We start from the raw sequence: 20,986 nt of genomic DNA on the forward strand, positions 1-20,986 counted from the left end.
AATAAATATTTTAAAAATTTTGTGTTCACACATCGATAAATGAAGGGAATTTAACAATTAAAATATTAATTAAAATAAAAATTAATATAAAAATTAATAACAATATCCAGAAAAAAAATTGAAACTATAAAACTATCCATATGCATAAAAAATAAATATTTTAAAAATTGTGTTCATTTTATTATTTCCGAGTTACGTATGCATCAAAATACGAAGGCAAAACGCACAAGTTTCCTCTCCAAAGCCAAATCCCATAAAGTACAAACCAATTGTATTTCCAAATCCAATATATAAAACCGATCGCGCCTTAATTCTTTCATATTTATCTCTTATCTATCACACACAGTTTGCGATATGGTGTCCAGCGTAGACCGATCGGAGATAGCTTTCTTCGATCTGGAAACAACTATCCCAACCCGACCCGAACAGCCGTATGCCATCTTGGAATTTGGGTCGATATTAGTTTGCCCTAAGAAGCTCATTGAACTGGAGAGCTTCGAAACACTGGTTCGACCACATGATCTCTCCCTCATTTCCGCCTCCTCCGTTCGCGCCAACGGAATCACCGCCGACGCCGTCGTCTCCGCCCCAACCTTCTCAGATATTGCAGATAGGGTTTACGACATCTTACATGGTAAAATTGATATCCCCAATCAGCCAATCTCCCTTTATACTACAGAATTTTGTATAAAAGTGGTAACTGAATCGTGAATTGAATCTTTAACAGGAAGAGTATGGGCGGGTCACAATATATTGAGGTTTGATTGCGTGAGGTTAAGGGAGGCGTATGCGCAGATAAATCGGTCGCCGCCGGAACCCAAAGGAACCATTGATTCATTGGCGTTGCTGACACAGAGGTTTGGGAGGAGAGCCGGTGACATGAAGGTATGTTAGTTACTGATTCCCAGAATCTTGATGAAACCATCTTTAAAAATTGAATTTTCAGAAGCGTCGAAATTTGAATATAATAATTAGAAATTTTCATTGTTTTTTTTTTTTGGTTGAATTACAAAAATCCATTAAACGTACAAGAAACAATAATTTAACATGTAATAAAATGTTCCAAGTTATTAACTTTTACACGTGTCACGTTATGTGGCAAGTGACATGGCATTAAGGAACCCAATTAACATTTGTCGCTAATGATGTGATTATTTCAGATGGCCAGTCTGGCGGCTTATTTTGGGCTCGGACAGCAAAGTCACCGGTAATTTGCCTTTCCGTATATAAAAAAACTTAATTTAAAATACAAAATTTGTAAACTTTTTTTATATAAAAAAAAGCTTCATGTTCTTAATTATTCTGCTTCAATAATTACTTTCAGGAGTTTAGACGACGTTCGAATGAATTTTGAAGTCGTCAAGCATTGCGCAACAGTTTTATTCTTGGTAATTTCTCATGGAATTTAAACATCTCCATTCCTTTTTCTATTATTATCTCCCTCTTCAATACAAATTCACTCCAACATTCGAATCACACAGGAATCCGCAAATCCAGGGGAACAAATTCCAATTCCAATTCCATCAAACGAAGCGATGGTGGAAGATTCTTCTTCCACCACACAATCAGACGCATTCACCCCACAAACCGAATTCCTCCCCTCTAATGAAGTTTCCATGGCTTCAATCACTGTATCATCATCATCCTCCGTTTCTCCCTATTTTCACGGGTCCCACAAAATACAAATCCTTCACAGAGACATCCCGTTACAGATCCGATGTGATTCCATGAGAATACGGTTTGGATTAAGCACAAAATATCTCGATCATGCTGGAAGACCTCGCTTAAGTTTTGTGGTTGATGCAAATTCTTCAAATCTATGTGATCTACTTAACACATGTGATAATATTACTAAGAGATTCATGGATTCTGATCGCAATTCTGAATGGAGACCTCTTGTTAGTAGAAAACCCGGGTTTTTTGACTCACCCACCATTAGATTACAGTAAGTTTGGTGTTTTTTATTAAAAAAATAAAAAATATGGATAGATTTGAATTATTAGTATGAGTAATTTTTAATTTTTGTACAGCTTAAGGACTGAAGATGGAGATGGTAGTGGGTGGATGACAGAGATATACAAGAAGGAGTCGTCATCATTATCTTCTTTGTCTATACCACAACTGGTTACAAGTAGTAGGTATGACGTGGCAGAATTGGATTGGTTGTTTCGTCCAGGTGGCTTTGTGGATGCTTACTTGTGTTTGGATCCGTATAATTATCAACAAAATGCTGGGATCCGTTTAGTGGCTAAGAAGTTAGTTGTTCATTACTAAATACTAATAATCTTAGGATTACTATATCTTTTGTTGTATATTTGTATTTATATATGGTCAAGACTTTTGTTGTCACTAGAGTTTTATGTAAATACATAAGCAAAGCATAAAAATTAACAGAAAAAGCGAGAGTAGCTTTGTATTTTCATGATTTGTTTATTATAGCATCTTATCTTCGTTTCATTTCTTTCTGTAACAACATTATGACTTTATTCGTCTTTCTGTAACAACATTATGACTTTATTCGTTGGGAAAATGACTTGTAAGGGTAACGGAGTATTAAACTTGTACAAAAAATACCATTGAATTTTTTTTTATACACATATCACCAATCAACTATAGCTTTTGTACACATATGATTATTAAACTTCACATTTGTTCAAAAACTATCATTATATTACCGGTAATAGTAGGTCACCAGCCACGTAACATGTTATGTGGCTGCTGACGTGGATTTTATTGTATAGTATGTACATATTATACCATTAAACTATTTTTGTACACATTATACCATAAAACTTTTTTTTGTGTACATTTTACCATTAAAATTTTTGAACACATTTTACCGTTAATGTTATATAATTTATTCAAAAAATATCATTTCAAAAAATACATATTTTTACATAAAATGGATTTTCCATCATCTATTGTGACTCCCTGATTTTGTAAGGTTTAGGGGAAACGGTTTATTTTTTTACAATGATACTAAGAACTTTCTTTTACAATTACATTGTGAATTTATGTTGGTCATACATCAATTGAAACCCACAAGGTTTGAACTTGAGACTTTTATCTGGAACGGGGAAGAAATACTCAGTTGTTCATTATTTTAGCTAATATCCAGTAAACATCTTTTTATAAATCATTTTTTTAGGAAACTACGTTTGAGGCACATTTATAAACTCATGAAACATTTTGTACATGTTACCTTATTATAATCCCCCCTCTTCTTGATTATGGTTGATGATTAAAAAAGTGCATTGAAATTATGTCGTTGTTTACGGATAGGAAAATAACTTATAATGATAAGTTTACTAAAATTTAGAAAATCAGTAAAATCCACATCAGGTATGGGAAACCTACTTTTATGTAATGATATGTATTTTTTGAAATGATATTTTTTCAATAAATTATATAACATTAATGGTAAAATGTGTACAAAAAAAATTTAATGGTATAATGTGTACAAAAAATAGTTTAATGGTATACTGTGTACATACTAAACAGTAAAATCCACGTCAGCAGCCACATGACATGCCACGTGGCATGCTACGTGACTAATGACCTATTATTATCGGTAATATAATGATATTTTTTGAACAAAGGTAAAGTTTAATGGTCATATATGTAAAAAAGCTATAGTTGATTGGTGATATGTATACAAAAAAAAGTTCAATGGTATTTTTTTGTACAAATCTAATACTTTATTACCCTTACAAATCATTTTCCCTTATTCGTTTTTCCATTTTAATGGTATTTTCTGTATATAAGTGGAACTTTGTTAGGCAATCTACATATGACACTCATCTTTCAAAATGAACTCCACCGACACATCATCAACTAATTTATACCTTTTAAAATATAAATTTGATTTGATTACAATTAATAATGTAATTATTTTATATTATAATACATAATACACATATGGGAAAAATGAATATACCCTTAAGGGTATATAAGTTTAGGTATCCAAACACATCATAATACGTCGTTTTGTTTGATATATTCATTATAATGTTTTTAAACTTCAACCCCCAATGTTATTTACTTTCAATATTTTCAAATTTTTACTATTATCTTTCTCTTTTATCACATCTTTTTGTCGAACACCTACTAGGTTTTATATATTGTCGTTGAAAAAGAAAATTATTTAAGATAAAGATAAATATGTAATTTATACAAATCATGGAAGTAAATTAAATTAGAAGTTAAATTACATGAATATTGTACAATTAGAATGTATTATATGATATAAAACGATGTAATATAACCTAAACTTATATATTATATTCACTTTTTCCATACACATACATGAATAAAGCCCTCGATTTTACTCGAGCATCAAAACACAAGCTCAAATTACTATGATTCGAAGTGACTGAATGTCAAAATACAGGGTTGAAATTGAAACATTTCTGAATCTCACGTTACCAGTCGGCTACGCTACGTGAATTGCCGATCTCCTGTTCTCCGCCGGACTGGTAAGCAAGCGGTAGCCGTCGCCGATAACATGTTGCCGACCATTGGTTCCTCTTTTTAACTCCTCCATCCATCGTCACACATATAGGTATTTATTTCAAAATCCCTTTCTCTTTGTCTGTTATAGTTAACTACAGTCATTAGCTTCTTGATTCGATATGTCGATTCCTTTTGTCTCTCGATCCCTCTCATCATCACTCCGAACCAAAAACCCTAGTTTTTCCTTCGCGACTCGTGCACTTACAAATCCAGTGGAAAAATATTGGACGCATTTACAGAGTAATGATCCAAACATCGAAAAAGCCCTAACACGAGTTGGAGCTAAATTGGATCCTTCTTGCGTGAAGGAGTTGATAACGAGATGCAGTTCTACCAGTAAACATCCTACTTCAGGTCTTAGATTCTTCATCTGGGCTGGGATTCAACGCGAGTATCGACACAACTCATACATGTATAACATTGCTTGTAAAGCATTCAAGATTAATCAAAACCCTAACGTGATTAAAGATGTTATCGAGGCTTACACTATTGATCATCCTGTAGTAAATGTTAAAGCTTTCAAGGTTGTTTTGAATCTATGTAAAGAGGCTAGGCTTGCGAATGAGGGCTTATGGGTGTTGAAGAAGATGAAAGACTTCAACTGTAAACCGGATACAACAGCTTATAATCTCGTGATTAGGTTATTCTGTGAAAAGGGTAAGATGGATGAAGCCTTAATGTTAATGGAGGAGATGAGTCTGATCGATCTTTATCCTGATATGGTGACATTTGTCACAATGATCAAAGGTTTTTGTGATTTGGGTAGAATCCAAGATGCTGACAGATTGTTCAAGATTGTAAACCAACAAGGATTACCTCCAAATGTTGTTGCATATTCTGCACTTCTTGATGGGGTTTGCAAAGCTGGTGATTTAGAAAGAGGGTTAGAGCTATTAGATGAAATGGAAAAGAAAAGTGGGAGTTGTTCTCCAACTGTAGTCACTTACACATCTATAATCAAAAGCTTCTGTGAAAAAGGTAAATCAATGGAGGCATTCACCATTTTAGATCGAATGGAAGCTTGTGGTTGTGCACCAAATAGGGTCACAATCAGTACCTTTATCAATGGCCTTATCAAGGAGGATAGAGTAGATGAAGCTTATAAGTTGATTGATAAAGTTGTAGCTAAAGGAAGTGTTTCAAAAAGTGAATGCTATAGCTCTCTTGTGGTGACATTTTTCAGATGTGGAAAATTTGAAGAAGGTGAGAAGGTGTTTAGGTGGATGTTGGGTGGTGGTTTGAAGCCAGATGGGGTGGCGTGTAGTGTTTTGTTGAAGAAGATGTGTTTAAAGGAAGAACGGGTGTTGGAAGGTTTTGAGTTGTATAATGAGATTGAGAAATTAGGGTTTGTGATTTCGATTGATTCAGAGATTTATTCTATCTTGATGGATGGGCTTTGTAGGAAAAGGTGTTTGTTGGAAGCTTCAAAGCTTGCTAGGTTTATGATTCAGAAAGGCATCCAATTGAAAGGTAGTTATTCAAAGAGTGTAGTTGAATATTTAAAGAATGCTGGAGAAATGGAACTAGTGTCTCATATTATATAAGGCAAATGGTGGTTGAATAAGGTATCAATGAAAAAGAGGTTTCTTGTTGGTGTTAGATTTTTTAGTTATATTGTCCATGAAGCACAAATTAGCATATGGAAAATTGTTGTTAGCTTATATATTTTATTAAAAAGTCACATCTTTTTTTGAATTGAGAATACTAGTAAATTTAATCTTGAAATATCATCCATCAAAAATTCGGTCATATAAAATTATTATGTCATTTGCTCATTATTCGTACTCAATTAGCAAATTCTTCCAAAACAAATACATCTTTTGATAATATTATTTTACCAACATGTTCAAGCGTTATTATAATACAACAAACTCTCTTTTAAAGGATTACTATAGATTCACGAAATGTGGTGTTAAATTGAGCAAGTGACATGTACAATACTCACACAACATACTTCATTTTGTTCCACTTAATGTTTGGATCATGCACCTTGTACTCTACACTCACTTCGAGCTCGGTTTCATCTTCATGTGTTCATGTTCTTCTTTGTAGACATCATCAACTCTATCTTCATCCTCCACTATGTATTATGTGTTCTTTAACATACTATAACCACATAACATGTTAAAGAATTGAGTCGTTAGGCTGGTGGGTATCACCATGTCATTCTTTATACCACTTCATATTTGTTAGGAAATAGTTACCACACACAACACCATTTTAATTCCATGTCACATTTTTTTAATAAATAAACAAAATAATTTTATAAAACATAGCATTTAAACAAATTTTAGTTGAGAATAAATTGAAGGTTCAAGCTTCGTCCGAGAGAAAAAAAAAAGTTAAAAATAAATACACAAATATGTGTTTTTGTTATTCTAATTTAAAAAACCTAACCCCATAAAATTAATACTCCATAAAACTAAGAATTATAATAATAAAGGAATTAAAATTAACCATTATATGTAGTTTAGATCTAAATAGTTTATAGCCCAATAGTATCACATGTTGTGGATTGTGTAACTTTCCAAATGGTTTACAAAGAAGTAAATTTTTGAAATAGGTTTAAGAGGTGTTTGGAATAGTTTTTCAAAAGAGCTTATTGGCTTTTTGAAAAGTTTAGTAAATCAAAAAAAAGTGTTTGGCAAACTCATAAGTATTTTTCAGAATAATATTTCCACAAGTTTTAAAAAACACTTTTTAATAAGCATGTAAAACTTAGCTTTTTGAAACTGTTTATGGTTTTTCAATCAAAATAATTTTAAAAAACACTTTATAAGCCAAACATTTTTTAACTTAGTGAGTATTTGGGAAAACTTTTTAAATGAGCTTATTAGCTTTTTAATAAGCATGTAAAAAAAATGTTTGTATATTTAAAAAGTGGTTTTTAAAATAGTTTTTTAAATAGGAAAAAATAAAGCTTTTAAAAAAATAAAAATTCTTAACTTTTTAGTTTTTTAGTCATTTTACTTTTAAAAAACAGTTTTCTTATCCAAACACTTCTTAAAAAACAGTTTTCCCTAAAAGCCATAAGCTAAAAAACATTTTTCTTAAATATCACTTTTGTCATAAAAAACTAACCCAACACACACCTTTATTGATTTATCCGCTTTTTCATTATGAAAGTTTATCCAAACACTTTTTAAAAGGTTCATTTTATCACCACTATAAACAAATAAACGCTATAAACAAATAAACACTTTTTATTTTATGAAAGTTCATTCTATCACCACTATAAACAAATAAACATTTTAGAGCTCATCAACTATCCCAAAAAGTGATGTTTGTTAGCGGGTCCCACAAAAAAAAGGTTTAGTAATTCTTTAAAATTAATCATTTATCTAAAGTTTAGATCAAAATAAAGTAAAAGTTTTTTAAAATATAGGCGATAAAACTTAAATTACTCTAGCAAAATAAATAAAACAAAAACAAAATTGAGATAGTCAAACAAACCAGATGTTGAAATAATCAAACAAACCAGATGTCTTCTTCACCCGCGCAGATCCGTTGCCAACGGCCAACCAGATGACTCTGCCATTTCAAACACTCAAAAACGATTTTCTTAGTCAATAATCAAAATAGAACACTGGAATCGACTATGGAGATGATCATTACGCACACATACCTTCCGATTTCAACTAATTTCAACTTCAACAACTCCAACTGTAAGCTTCTTGCATGCTACAATGGCGTTACAAACTAAAGCATTTGAAAACCCTCTTCTTCTACTCACACACTCTCTCAAATCATAGACTGAGATTGACGTTTTGGTGACTCGAGTGAATTGCGTAACCTGCAAAAGAGGGTTACCTGTTGTTGGTAACCGGATAAAAGTATAAAACTAACAAAATGAAAAGTCTCCTCAATTATTATGGCAAATAAAGATAAAAAAATCAATAAAACTAATAAAATGAAAAGTCTACTCTTGAAGATGACGGAATCGAATTCGCAGTTGGAGTTTAAAATCGAATTCAATAGTTCTCTGTGATCGGATTGGTATTATTTATTGTTGGGTGTAAATTAGAAACGACAACTGGATAAGTGCGAGATCGATGTAGGTATTACAGAGTCAACATTTTTGGGTTGAAGAAATTGATTATACAAGAGTCAGGATTTTCGATCCGGTGGAAGCGTAGATGGCGCTGTTCGAACGCTTCTTTAATCGCCTCGTTGAGATCTCCGAAAGGGTTTATGGTACATTTCTAATTTCGCTTATCTTCTAGAATCTCGAAACCCATAGAAGATAGAGTTCACCATTTTAGCTGTCGACATTTCTGTGTCAAACTTGTTTCTTCTAGAGTTGAAATTTGGTTTAGGTCCAAAAAATTTCGAACTTTTGATTGACAAAACTTATTTGCAGTTTTTGATTGCTGCTTCTCTAGTGAAGTAATGGAAGAAGATGAATACAAGATGTACATGGGTGGCATTGTTGCAGAACTCCAAGACTACTACTATCCTGATTCATCGTTCATGGTTTTCAACTTTAGAGAAGGTGACAAAAGGACCCAAATTTCAGACATATTATCTCAATACGACATGATAGTAATTGAGTACCCTAGACAATATGAAGGGTGCCCAATGTTACCATTAGAAATGATTAATCGCTTTCTTCAATCCAGTGAAATCTGGTTATCATTAGCAGAACAAAATGTGGTCTTAATGCACTGTGAAAGAGGAGGGTGGCCTATTCTTGCTGTTATGCTTGCAGCTCTTCTTCTATCTCGTAAACAATACAATGGTGAACAGAAGACTCTTGATATGGTATACAAACAAGCCCCTAAAGAGCTTCTTCATCTTTTAACACCTTTAAATCCTCAGCCTTCACAGTTGAGGTATCTTCAGTATATATCAAGGACAAATTTGGGTTTTGATTGGCGGCCTGCAGACACACCATTAGCTTTGGATTGTATCATACTTCGTGTCCTTCCCATTTTTGGTGAAAAGGGTTGTCGACCTGTTGTTCGTGTATATGGTCAAGATTCATCTTCAACAACACCCAATAGAAGTTCTAAGCTTTTGTTTTCATCTTCAAAAATCAAAAAACAAGCGCGTTATTATCAACCAGAAGAGTGTGAGCTTGTGAAGATAGATATTCATCATCGTGTACAAGGTGATGTTGTTCTTGAATGCATACATTTGGATCATGTAAGAGAGGAAATTATGTTTAGAGTAATGTTCCATACAACGTTTATACGAGGTAATGTGCTTATGTTGAATCGTGATGAAGTTGATGTTATGTGGGATTCAAGAGACCAGATGCCCAAGAACTTTAAAGCAGAGGTAGGAAAGTCGAAAACTTAGATTTTTTTTTTTAGTATTTTTATATTATTTGAGAAGTGAAAGAAGTGGAATGCGTATGCTCATATATATATATATATATATATATATATATATATATATATATACATACATGATGTATTATCAGGTGATTTTTTCGGATGCTGATGCTCTATCATCTATGATCAACACGGAAGGAGAATTTGAAGATGGGAATGAGATAGAAAGTCCTTCACCTGAAGAATTTTATGATGCGGAAGAGTTTTTTAGTAATCTAGTTGATGGGGCAGATGTAAAAGGGGAATCTCCTCCACCGCTACCCCCACCCACACCACCACCCCCACCTTCAATGTATACAACTTCATCTCCTAGTTATACTGCCCCATTACCGCCACCACCACCTCCCCCTATGGATGACATATGGAACCCCATCTCCATCGCTTTATGCAACACATGGACCTCCACCCCCACCTCCACCTCCACCACCAACTCATGGAGTCCCTACCCCACCTCCTCCTCCAATGCGTGGACCCCCACCATCCTCACCTCCACCACCAATGTATGGAAACCTACCTCTACCTCCTCCACCTCCATTCCAAGGAGCACCACCTCCACCTCCTCCTCCTCCACCAATGACTGGTGGTGGTCTACCACACGACCTCCACAAATGCAGGGACCACCGCCTCCACCACCTCCACCCCTTCCACCTGGAGGCCGTGCGCTTGAACCACCACCTCCACCCCTTCCACCTGGAGGCCATGTGCCTGGACCACCACCTCCACCCCTTCCATCTGGAGTTGCACGAGGCCGTGTAACTGGACCACCAAGACCTCCAGGAGTTGGGCCACCACCATCTCCACCCCCAACTCTAATGTATACAGCTTCATCTCCTAGTTACAGTGCCCCATTATCGCCACCTTCTCCACCGCCTAGGTATGAAGCTCTACCTCCGCCACCCCTGCCCCCACTTCCACTCCCACCCCTACCCCCAATGTATGGAAGAGCCCCACCTCCATCTCCATCTCCACCACTACCTTTCTTACGAGGTACTACACCACCACCACTACCACCACCTCTTCCTCCAAAGTATGATTCCCCATCACCACCACAGCCACCCCTATCTCCTTCGCGAAGTGCTCCATTCCTACATCCTCCTCCACCACCTCCCCCTATGGATGACATATGGAACTCCATCTCCACCGCTTTATGCAACATGTGGACCTCCACCCCCACCTCCATCTCTACCACCAACCCATGGAGTCCATATCCCACCTCTTCCTCCAATGCGTGGACCCCCACCACCCCCACCTCCACCACCAATGTATGGAAACCTACCTCTACCTCCTCTGCCTCCATTCCAAGGAGCACCACCTCCTCCTCCTCCACTAATGACTGGTGGTGGTGTACCACACTACCTCCACCAATGCGGGGACCACCGTCTCCACCACCTCCACCCCTTCCACCTGGAGGCCATGCGCTTGAACCAACACCTCCACCCCTTCCACCTGGAGGCCATGCGCCTGGACCACCACCTCCACCCCTTCCACCTGGAGGTCGTGCAATTGGACCACCAAGACCTCCAGGAGTTGGGCCACCACCATCTCCACCCCTAACTCCAATGTATACAACTTCATCTCCTAGTTATAGTGCCCCATTATCGCCACCACCACCGCCCAGGTATGGAGCTCCTCCTCCGCCACCCCCGCCCCCACTTCCACTCCCACCCCTACCCCTACCCCCAATGTATGGAAGAGCCCCACCTCCATCTCCACCTCCACCACCACCTTTCTTACGAGGTACTACACCTTTCTTAGGGGATTTCATGCCTTTTTCAAGCACTAGCACTGGTCCTGTCATGAGGTCTAGATCCCGGGTCATAACAAATTTGGTATCAGAGCCGCTCGTGATGTCAACACAACAGGAAGAGCTGATGAAGAAATTGGAAGCATTCATGATCCAGCAAACGCAAAGCAACAATGATTTGAAGACAAGTACTAATGATTTAAAGGCGACTATGGCAGCCTTGCAGACCAAGCAAGCAGTGATGGAAGAGAGATTGCAAACCCTAACCCAAAACAAATCTAACAGACAAGAAGAAGAAGATGAAAGCGTGGACAACATGTTCGAGTCTGATAGATTTGATGACCCCTCGGAACATGTGCGTGGAAGAGGATGTGGCGCCACCTTTGGGGCCAATCCAAACAGTAAGTTTTTGTACCAAGGAGGCTTTACTGGAAGAGGTAAGAGTGTGATCCAGGAAGGAGCAGGAAGAGGATCAAGCATGAATTTTGAATCATGGTGGACAGGTGAACACCAACTTTTCAAACACCATTGGGACTCCCTCAAACCAGAAGGGTCAAACAGAATGGATCAGGGGGCACCAAAACACTGGGAAGAGACGGAAGATATGGGATACCGTGGGGGAAGAGTACCGAGATTCGCCAAGATGGAGTTTCCCACTTATGATGGGAAGGGTAATCCAGTCGAATGGCTTCAAAGATGTGAAGATTTCTTTGAAGAACAACAGACCCCTACTGAAGCTTGGGTTAGGCAGGCCACCCTTTCACTACAAGGTCGGGCTAGTGGGTGGTACCATAACCTGCGAAGAATGAAGACCCACTTGAATTGGTTTGAGTTCTCAGAAGAGTGCAAAATCAGATTTGGACCCCCGATGAGCATGAACCCATTAGGCGAGTTAACTCGATTAAGGCAAACAGGTACAGTGGAGGACTATTGTGAAGGCTTTGAGTTGCTGCTAGGGCGAACGACGGGTGTGACTCCGGAGCAAAGCATTTGGCCTTTTTGTGCAGGTTTGACTAATGCTATCCGTTATGAAGTAGAGTTTGCTAGACCCATCACACTATACTATGCTATGAACCTAGCCAGAAAGATTGAGTTTAAACTCGCGGAGGAGGGACGACCAAGGAATTTTGGAGCATCTATTAACTGGGAATCAACCCTCGGCAGGAAGCAAAAACCAAGAATCAGCAGGTGGTGGAGCCGGAACAGTGAAATCTAAAGTGTGGAACCCGGCTTTGAAACGGCTTACGACTACAGAGATGGCAGAAAGGCGAGCAAAAGGATTATGCTTTAACTGTGATGAGATGTTCTCGATTGGCCATAAGTGTGCGAAATTGTTTGCTATCATGTTGGAGGATGAAGAAGATGTTACTTGGAATGATCGTGCTGTTTTTACCAACACGTACCCAGGTTTTGAGCTTGCGGACAAGCTCAATGCAAAGGAGGGGAGTAATGTTATGAATCATACTTGATAGGTCTTTAAGTTAATATATAATAAGTATTTTATATTCTAGGAAGTTATCTTGTTTCCGTTTTTAATTTTGGCAATTAGGATCTTTTATTATTTGAGTCGATTCTAGAAGTCTTTGTTTCTTGATTTTAGTCTTTTGTTTATCCCTATTTAAAGGGTAGTCATTCATGAAATAAGACATGCGGGAATTTGAAAACAATCAATAGAGTAATATTAGGTTAATATCTTAGTTTGGACTCCTGCAAACAGGAGGCTAGGTTACAAGGGAGTTCACGGCTTTTTTCAGGTACTAGCACTGGTCCTATCACGAGGTCTAGATCCTGGGTCATAACAGTATGATTCCCCATTACCACCTCCACCACCACCACCGCCACCCTTACCTCCTTCGCGAAGTGCTCAATTCCTACATCCTCCTCCACCACATCCCCCTATGGATGACATATGGAACTCCATCTCCACCGCTTTATGCAATACGTGGACCTCCACCACCCCCACCTCCACCACCAATGTATGGAAACCTACCTCTATCTCCTCTACTTCCATTCCAAGGAGCACCACCTCCTCCTCCTCCTCCACCAATGACTGGTGGCGGTGTACCACACCACCTCCACCGATATGGGGACCACCGCCTCCACCACCTCCACCCCTTCCACCTGGAGGCCGTGCGCTTGGACCACCGCCTCCACCCCTTCCACCTGGAGGCCGTGCAGCTGGACCACCAAGACCTCCAGGAGTTGGGCCACCACCACCTCCACTGGGAGGTCGTGCGCTTGGACCTCCAAGTTTCAGCCCTCCACCACCACAGGGTAGAGGACTTGCCCACCCTGCTGGAATGGCAGCAGCACCACGAAGATCAAACTTAAAGCCACGCCATCGGAGCAAAGTTACTAGGGCTTTGCAAGGTTCCTTGTGGGAAGAATTGCAACGACCTGGCGAAACCCAAATGTATTTTCCATTTGTTTTAAATAAACATTATTATTATACACATTTTTTTTATATGTTTTTGATTTGTTATGTTGTTATTGAATTGTAGTGCAACAGATTTATTAATCAAGTTTTGTCCTACTAAACAAGAAATGGAGCTTCTCATGGTGAATATATTACTGCATACTTCATACATATATTTATTTATTTATTTATGGGATGAAAAAAAGTTTCAGTTTTGATACTTCCATTTATGTATTGATCTTCTTCATTGCAACTTTTCAGAATTATGCAGGTGACAGGGTGAGGCTGGAAAAATGTGAACAGGTTGGTGTAGCCATATCATCAATTATTTCTATCTTTTTATGCAACTTTTAATTCTCATAATTTTTCTTTCTCCCAGTTCTTCCTTGAGCTCATGAAGGTGCCACATGTTGGATCAAAATTACGAGTTTGTCTCTTAAAAATTCAATTTGACACCAAGGTATCTTCTTTTATGTTATAACCCGAGTGTGCTAATCACAATTTTCTTCTTTTTATATATTTTTATTATTTTCTCATTTTGACATTTCTTTCAACTTTCTGAGTTTAAGAAGAGTTTAAACACTGTAGATTCTGCATGTGACGAGGTCAGGACTTCTGTGAAATTAAAGGAGATCATGAAAAGAATTTTGTATTTAGGGAATACATTAAATCAAGGAACTGCAAGAGGTAAAAAAAAAAAGGCAACCTTGTTGGTTATTTCATATCAAGTTTTATTCAAAAAAAAAAAGGATTGTTCATTTTTGATACAAATTTGCAGGTTCTGCAGTTGGTTTCAAGTTAGACAGTCTTTTGAAACTAACAGATACACGTGCTTCAAACAGCAAAATGACTTTAATGCATTACCTCTGCAAGGTACAACTCCCTATTAGCCGAGATTATCAACACAGCAAGATAATGTTACAACAAGATAATGTTTCCTAGTATTATGGGATATTAGTTAGTATAGATATCGTTCATATCCAATGTATCCCAGCCTGTATATATATATATATATATATATACTTGTATTATTAATGAAAGGGCATGCATGGAATAGATTATTAACATGGTATCAGAGCGTATAATCTTCTGAAAACCTTTTTCTCAGCCACCGATCTTCTTTCTTTCTTCTATCTGATCTTCTTCCTCCATGGATCCCAAAAATCACTCAGCCATCACTGTTACAAACATCAGAAACTTCATTCCATTCACTCTAGAAATGGAAAACGGTCAATACACTTCATGGGCTGAGTTGTTCAAAATACATTGTCGTGTTTTCCAAGTTGAAAATCACATCGACCCTGAAGTCAAGCCACCACCATCCGCCCCCTCTTCCTCAACTGCCACTGAGGCCGAAAAGGCCACAGTAACCTCTGAATCTCAAATATGGTCTCGTCTAGACGCGATTGTTCTTCAGTGGATCTATAGTACAATCTCCAATGATCTTCTTCATACCATCTTGAAACCTCAAACTACTGCCTTACAGGCTTGGCAAGCTCTCGAAAATATTTTTCAAGATAATCAAAGTTCAAGGGCTATCTATCTCGACAGCAAGTTCGTTTCCACCCGTCTTGATCATCATCCCAACATCTCCTCCTACTGCCAAGCTATGAAGATGTTGGCGGATCAACTTGCCAACGTGGGAAACCCGGTGTCCAATCAAAGGCTCGTTTTACAACTAATTGCCGGTCTTAATGAAAGCTACGAAGGCGTTGCCATGCTCATACAACAAACAACCCCTCTTCCTGATTTTTATGCAGTCCGATCAAAACTAATCATGGAAGAATCTCGCAAAGCTCATCAAGCAGCCGCAGCTGCACCTTCACCTCACATCAGCGCCACCGCAACCGGTTTAACAGCATCCACAACACCTGTGAACCCCAGAAATAATGACAACAACAACCGATTCAATCAACAACAACCTGATTTTACCTCTTTTCATGGACGAGGTCGTGGCAGAGGAGGTCGGGGTCGGGGTAGATCGAGCAACAACAGGGGACGAGGCTTCCAAAACGGTTCACATCAACCTCAACATACTTCCGGTTCTAATACACGCTCCTATCAACCATGGCTTACACCACCTCCTTGGGCATTCCAAAACTACTCACCATGGGCCTATCCACCGTGCCCTTATCCTACACAACAACTTGGTAACACCAGACCTCCATCTAATGGACCTGGTATTCTTGGAAGCCGACCCCAGTAGGCCCATGCAACCTACGACTCCAGCTACATGCCAACTGATTTGGAGCAAGCTTTCCACACGATGTCGCTCCACCCACCTGACACAAATTGGTATGCGGACACCGGAGCTACTTCCCACATAACAAATAATTCAGGTAACTTCACGTCTTATCAAAATAATGGCCCCTTTCGGAATATAACTGTCGGTAATGGTTCCACTATTCCAATCCAAGGTACCGGACATCAAACTTTACCTTACCCTTTCTCTCCATTAATTCTCAAAAATGTTCTTCATGCTCCTCATATTATCAAAAATCTTTTATCTGTTCGTCGGTTCACCACTGACAATAATATTTCTATGGAATTTGACCCTTTCGGTTTTGATGTGAAGGATTTCCAGACGCGGACACCACTTCTTCGATGCAATAGTTCTGGCGATCTTTATCCTTTCACACTTCAATCATCATCCCAAGTTACAACACCCTCAACTTTTGCTGCAATAACCAAGGATTTATGGCACCATCGGCTCGGACATCCGGGATCTGATATTTTATCTTCTTTACAGTCTACATTGAAATTTAGTTCTAGTTCTAAAACTTTATCTCCTGTTTGTTCTTCCTGTGTGTTTGGAAAACAATCTAAATTTCCCTTTTATGCTTCAAATTCTATCACACATTTACCTTTTGATATAATTCACACAGATTTGTGGACATCACCTGTACTAAGTTCTAGTGGTCATCAATATTATCTCTTATTCTTAGATGACAAAACTAATTTCTTGTGGACATACCCACTTGCACACAAATCTCAAGTTTATTCCACTTTCGTTCAATTTTTCACACTCATCAAAACCCAATTTCACTTTACAATCAAAACAATACAATGTGATAATGGCTGCGAGTATAACAATCATAACTTCCATCAGTTTTGTTCTCAAAATGGCATCCAATTTCAATTCTCTTGTCCACACACATCTCCGCAAAATGGCAAAGCGGAAAGAAAAATCCGTTCAATAAATAATGTGTTGCGGACTCTCCTTGCTCACTCCACGGTACCATTACGTTTTTGGCAACACGCTCTTCAACACGCCACTTATCTTCTCAACATTCTTCCGAGTAATCTTTTACATAAACTCACACCTACTCACCTTCTATACAATCTCCAACCCACATATTCTCATTTACGCACCTTTGGATGTCTTTGCTATCCCCTCACCTCTCCCACTACTACACACAAGTTAAACAAACGGTCATCACCCTGTGTTTTCTTGGGTTATCCATCCAACCATCGGGGGTATAAATGTTATGATATCCAAACCCGTACCATCATCTTATCCCGCCACGTCATTTTTGACGAAACAATATTCCCATTCTCAAAATTGCCATCTTCACCATTAACCACTTCCACTCAATCCCACACTGAATCAGATCCCCATCCTTCCTTATGGTCTTCTTCTTCTGAATCCTTGCCAACCACTAAGCCCACTCCATCTCCAAAACCTCCCATCCAGTTTACTTATTCACGTCGTTCTAACCAGGCTTCACGTCCATCTCCTGTCATACAGTAACCAACAACCCCCCTCCCCCCCATGTCACAATCTACCTCCAATTGAACCATCCACACCAGAAGTATGTCTGGCATCTCTAAACCAAAACAACCTTTCATTCTTCATGCTACATCATCTATTTCACCTTTACCTAAAACTCTTTTGGATGCTCTCAAAAATCCGGATTGGAATACAGCCATGAATGATGAATTCTAGGCCCTTATTGACAATAATACGTGGAAGTTAGTCCCAAAAACTCCAAATATGAATGTGGTAAGGAGTATGTGGATTTATCGCCACAAAACTAAGTCTGATGGTTCTTTAGAGCGATACAAAGCTCGTTTGGTTTGTGATGGCAGGTCTCAAAAGGAAGGAATTGACTGTGGGGTGACATTTAGTCCCGTGGTGAAGCCAACAACAATACGGACAGTTCTTTCCATTGCTCTCTCAAATGCATGGCAAATTCACCAACTTGACGTGAAAAACACGTTTTTACACGGGCACCTACATGAAACTGTGTACATGCACCAACCCCCAGGGTTTCGTGATCCCTCCTATCCGGACCATGTTTGCTTACTCAAGAAATCTTTATACGGCCTCAAAAAAGCGCCCCGGGCTTGGTACCAACAATTCGCTGATTACGTGTTCACTTTGGGATTCAAACACAGCAAATGTGATCATTCTTTGTTCATTTACAAGAACGGATCACATATGGCCTTCCTACTTCTCTACGTAGATGACATCTTGCTCGTGACATCATCACCCCACTTACGCCAAACATTCATGCAACTATTAGCCAAGGAATTTGCAATGAAAGATCTTGGTCCCCTACACTACTTTCTTGGCATTTCAGTCACACGAACGAAAAATTCACTTCATCTTTCGCAGCACAAATATGCCACCGAAATCCTAGAAAGAGCCGGCATGAGTTCCTATCATCCATCCTCCACACCAGTTGACACAAAATCCAAGATAAGTAAAAATGACGGCACTCTTTTGACCGATGGAGGCACTCAATACCGTCAATTAGCCGGTGCGCTCCAATATCTTACGTTCACTCGTCCGGATATCTGTTATGCTGTTCAGCAAATATGCATGCACATGAATGCTCCTCGAACAACTCACCTCAATGCTCTTAAAAGGATCTTACGCTATATAAAGGGCACACTCCATCATGGCTTGCACATTACCCGGTCACCCACACACTCCATTATCGCATACACAGACGCTGATTGGGCAGGCTGCCCGGATACAAGACGATCGACGTCAGGATATGCTATCTACATGGGAAACAATCTCGTCTCTTGGTCATCAAAGCGACAACCAACTCTTTCCAGATCAAGTGCCGAGGCGGAGTATAGAGGTGTTGCAAATGTAGTATCTGAAACATGTTGGCTACGAAATCTATTATTAGAACTTAAATTGCCTCAAACTAAAGCCACCTTCGTCTACTATGACAATGTCAGTGCAGTATACCTATCTTGGAATCCTGTTCAACATCAAAGAACAAAACACATCGAGCTTGACATCCACTTTGTTCGGGAAAAAGTTGCTCGTGGTCAAATCCGTGTTTCTCATATTCCCTCACGTTATCAGGTCACCGATATCTTCACCAAAGGTCTACCTCTCGTGCTATTTGATGACTTCAAAAACAGCCTCAACGTCCGTGCTCCTCCCGATTCGACTGCGGGGGTATATTAGCCAAGATTATCAACACAGCAAGATAATGTTACAGCAAGATAATGTTTCCTAGTATTATGGGATATTAGTTAGTATAGATATCGTTCATATCCAATGTATCCCAGCCCGTATATATATACTTGTATTATTAATGAAAGGGCACGCATGGAACAGATTATTAACACTCCTTTTTGCTATTTATATAGATTTTGTACAAGTCCCTTTTGCATAAATTTTCAAGTTTAATTTTACAGGTTCTTGCTGCCAAATCACCTGCCATTTTGGATTTTCATGTGGATCTTGTTAGTCTCGAGGCTGCAACTAAGGTTCACAGCTTCACTTATTTTCTCAAAAAAAAAAGAATTTTCTTTTTTAAAGAAAAATGATAAATGAAAGGGAGTTTCTTGGTTGCAGATACAATTGAAGTCTTTAGCAGAAGAAATGCAGGCCATTATTAAGGGTCTGGAGAAGGTTAGACAAGAACTCGATGCTTCTGCAAACGATGGCCCTGTCTCTGAAGTTTTTCACAAAGTAAATTTTACTCAATTTCTTCTAATTTGATATATATATATATATATATATATATATATATATATATATATATATATATAATTTAGAATCTGATGCTAGATATTTCTTTTTCTTGCATTATTATGTGTTAGACACTGAATGAGTTCATCAGCATTGCTGAGTCAGAAGTGGGGTCTGTTACAAATTTGTATTCTGTGGTGGTAAGAATCAAGAAGAAACCCTTTGAATTAAACTTTTTATACATATATTTTGTATTATTGATAATTTTTGTGTTGCAGGGTAGAAATGTTGATGCATTGGCCTTATATTTTGGTGAAGATCCTGCTCGTTGCCCTTTTGAACAAGGTAACATATTTAAGTCGCATGTTCTTTTTATAAGCAATAATAATAATTATTGAATTACATATGTTTGAAAGTATAAGAGAAGAATGATGGTTTATGGTTGTGCAGTAATAGAGAGCCTTGTGAAGTTTGTGAGGGTGTTTAGAAAAGCTCATGAAGAAAACTGTAAACAAGCTGAACTAGAAAAGAAGAAAGAGTCTGAATGGTGTATTGTGGAAGTGTTGACTGAATGGCCACCTGAAAAGGCTATGGTAGCCAATGCACTGTAATACATACATATGCTATTTAGTGTCTTTAAGATGGTTTGAAGAAACTGATCTGACCTTAAATCCTAGTTTCACTTGACAATTTTAACAATGTATATTATAGTGTCATTATTAACCATGTATGTATATATATCAGCTAAGACTCATACAGTCATACTAACATTGATTTATTAGACTACATATTACAAAATCAAAAGTAGCCCTATATTGGATTTATTAGACTACATATTTGTAATTAATGATTATTAGATGGTTGTCAGTTGTAACTTTCATACTCTATATATAGAGCCCAAGGTTTGATATGGTATCTGGGCCAAGAAATCTCACACCAAGAAACCCCTACCCTGCCGCCAAAACACCACCATAACAACCGACACACCTTCCGGTTCTGTTTCTCTCCTTTTTTCTGTTTACTTTTTTCTTTGATTA

General features: G+C 38.2%; 4 protein-coding genes across 5 annotated transcripts; all 4 read left to right on the top strand.

Moving 5' to 3' along the window:
- Window positions 1–223: 223 nt before the first annotated feature.
- Window positions 224–2,420, top strand: LOC145043070 (protein NEN1-like). Its single transcript, XM_078991610.1, has 6 exons — window positions 224–634; window positions 728–885; window positions 1,161–1,207; window positions 1,325–1,388; window positions 1,482–1,945; window positions 2,031–2,420. The coding sequence occupies exons 1-6, from the start codon at window positions 355–357 to the stop codon at window positions 2,272–2,274; spliced, it is 1,257 nt and encodes a 418-aa protein (XP_078847736.1). The 5' UTR covers window positions 224–354; the 3' UTR covers window positions 2,275–2,420.
- A 1,920-nt stretch (window positions 2,421–4,340) lies between these two features.
- Window positions 4,341–6,207, top strand: LOC145043071 (Tetratricopeptide repeat (TPR)-like superfamily protein). 2 transcript variants are annotated; one of them, XM_078991613.1, is made up of 2 exons: window positions 4,341–4,561; window positions 4,691–6,207. In XM_078991613.1, exon 2 carries the CDS (start codon window positions 4,923–4,925, stop codon window positions 6,054–6,056), a length of 1,134 nt encoding a protein of 377 aa, XP_078847739.1. In that variant the 5' UTR covers window positions 4,341–4,561; window positions 4,691–4,922; the 3' UTR covers window positions 6,057–6,207. The 2 variants fall into 2 exon arrangements, with proteins under 2 accessions (XP_078847739.1, XP_078847738.1); XM_078991612.1 differs by having other exon boundaries at window positions 4,341–6,207.
- Window positions 6,208–8,423: 2,216 nt separating this feature from the next.
- LOC145040339 (formin-like protein 20) lies at window positions 8,424–20,685 on the top strand. The gene is made up of 14 exons (XM_078988280.1): window positions 8,424–8,706; window positions 8,873–9,792; window positions 9,938–12,805; window positions 13,395–14,005; window positions 14,094–14,151; window positions 14,270–14,311; window positions 14,388–14,468; window positions 14,557–14,695; window positions 14,787–14,881; window positions 19,673–19,744; window positions 19,833–19,949; window positions 20,081–20,149; window positions 20,228–20,294; window positions 20,400–20,685. The coding sequence occupies exons 1-14, from the start codon at window positions 8,649–8,651 to the stop codon at window positions 20,558–20,560; spliced, it is 5,358 nt and encodes a 1,785-aa protein (XP_078844406.1). The 5' UTR covers window positions 8,424–8,648; the 3' UTR covers window positions 20,561–20,685.
- Window positions 15,056–16,862, top strand: LOC145043072 (uncharacterized). Its single transcript, XM_078991614.1, has 2 exons — window positions 15,056–16,347; window positions 16,584–16,862. Exon 1 carries the CDS (start codon window positions 15,159–15,161, stop codon window positions 16,212–16,214), a length of 1,056 nt encoding a protein of 351 aa, XP_078847740.1. The 5' UTR covers window positions 15,056–15,158; the 3' UTR covers window positions 16,215–16,347; window positions 16,584–16,862.
- Window positions 20,686–20,986: the final 301 nt, after the last annotated feature.

This window comes from Lactuca saligna, chromosome 4 (assembly GCF_052625555.1).
Source record: "Lactuca saligna cultivar CGN05327 chromosome 4, ASM5262555v1, whole genome shotgun sequence".
NCBI classification, from domain to species: Eukaryota; Viridiplantae; Streptophyta; class Magnoliopsida; order Asterales; family Asteraceae; genus Lactuca; species Lactuca saligna.

Coding starts and splice junctions, on each gene's coding strand:
- LOC145043070 (XM_078991610.1), top strand. CDS start 355: ATGGTGTCCAGCGTAGACCGATCGGAGATAGCTTTCTTCGATCTGGAA. Junction 886..1,160: donor GGAGAGCCGGTGACATGAAG/GTATGTTAGTTA, acceptor TGATTATTTCAG/ATGGCCAGTCTGGCGGCTTA. Junction 1,946..2,030: donor TCACCCACCATTAGATTACA/GTAAGTTTGGTG, acceptor ATTTTTGTACAG/CTTAAGGACTGAAGATGGAG.
- LOC145043071 (XM_078991612.1), top strand. CDS start 4,632: ATGTCGATTCCTTTTGTCTCTCGATCCCTCTCATCATCACTCCGAACC.
- LOC145040339 (XM_078988280.1), top strand. CDS start 8,649: ATGGCGCTGTTCGAACGCTTCTTTAATCGCCTCGTTGAGATCTCCGAA. Junction 9,793..9,937: donor CCAAGAACTTTAAAGCAGAG/GTAGGAAAGTCG, acceptor ATGTATTATCAG/GTGATTTTTTCGGATGCTGA. Junction 19,950..20,080: donor TCTCTGAAGTTTTTCACAAA/GTAAATTTTACT, acceptor ATTATGTGTTAG/ACACTGAATGAGTTCATCAG.
- LOC145043072 (XM_078991614.1), top strand. CDS start 15,159: ATGGATCCCAAAAATCACTCAGCCATCACTGTTACAAACATCAGAAAC.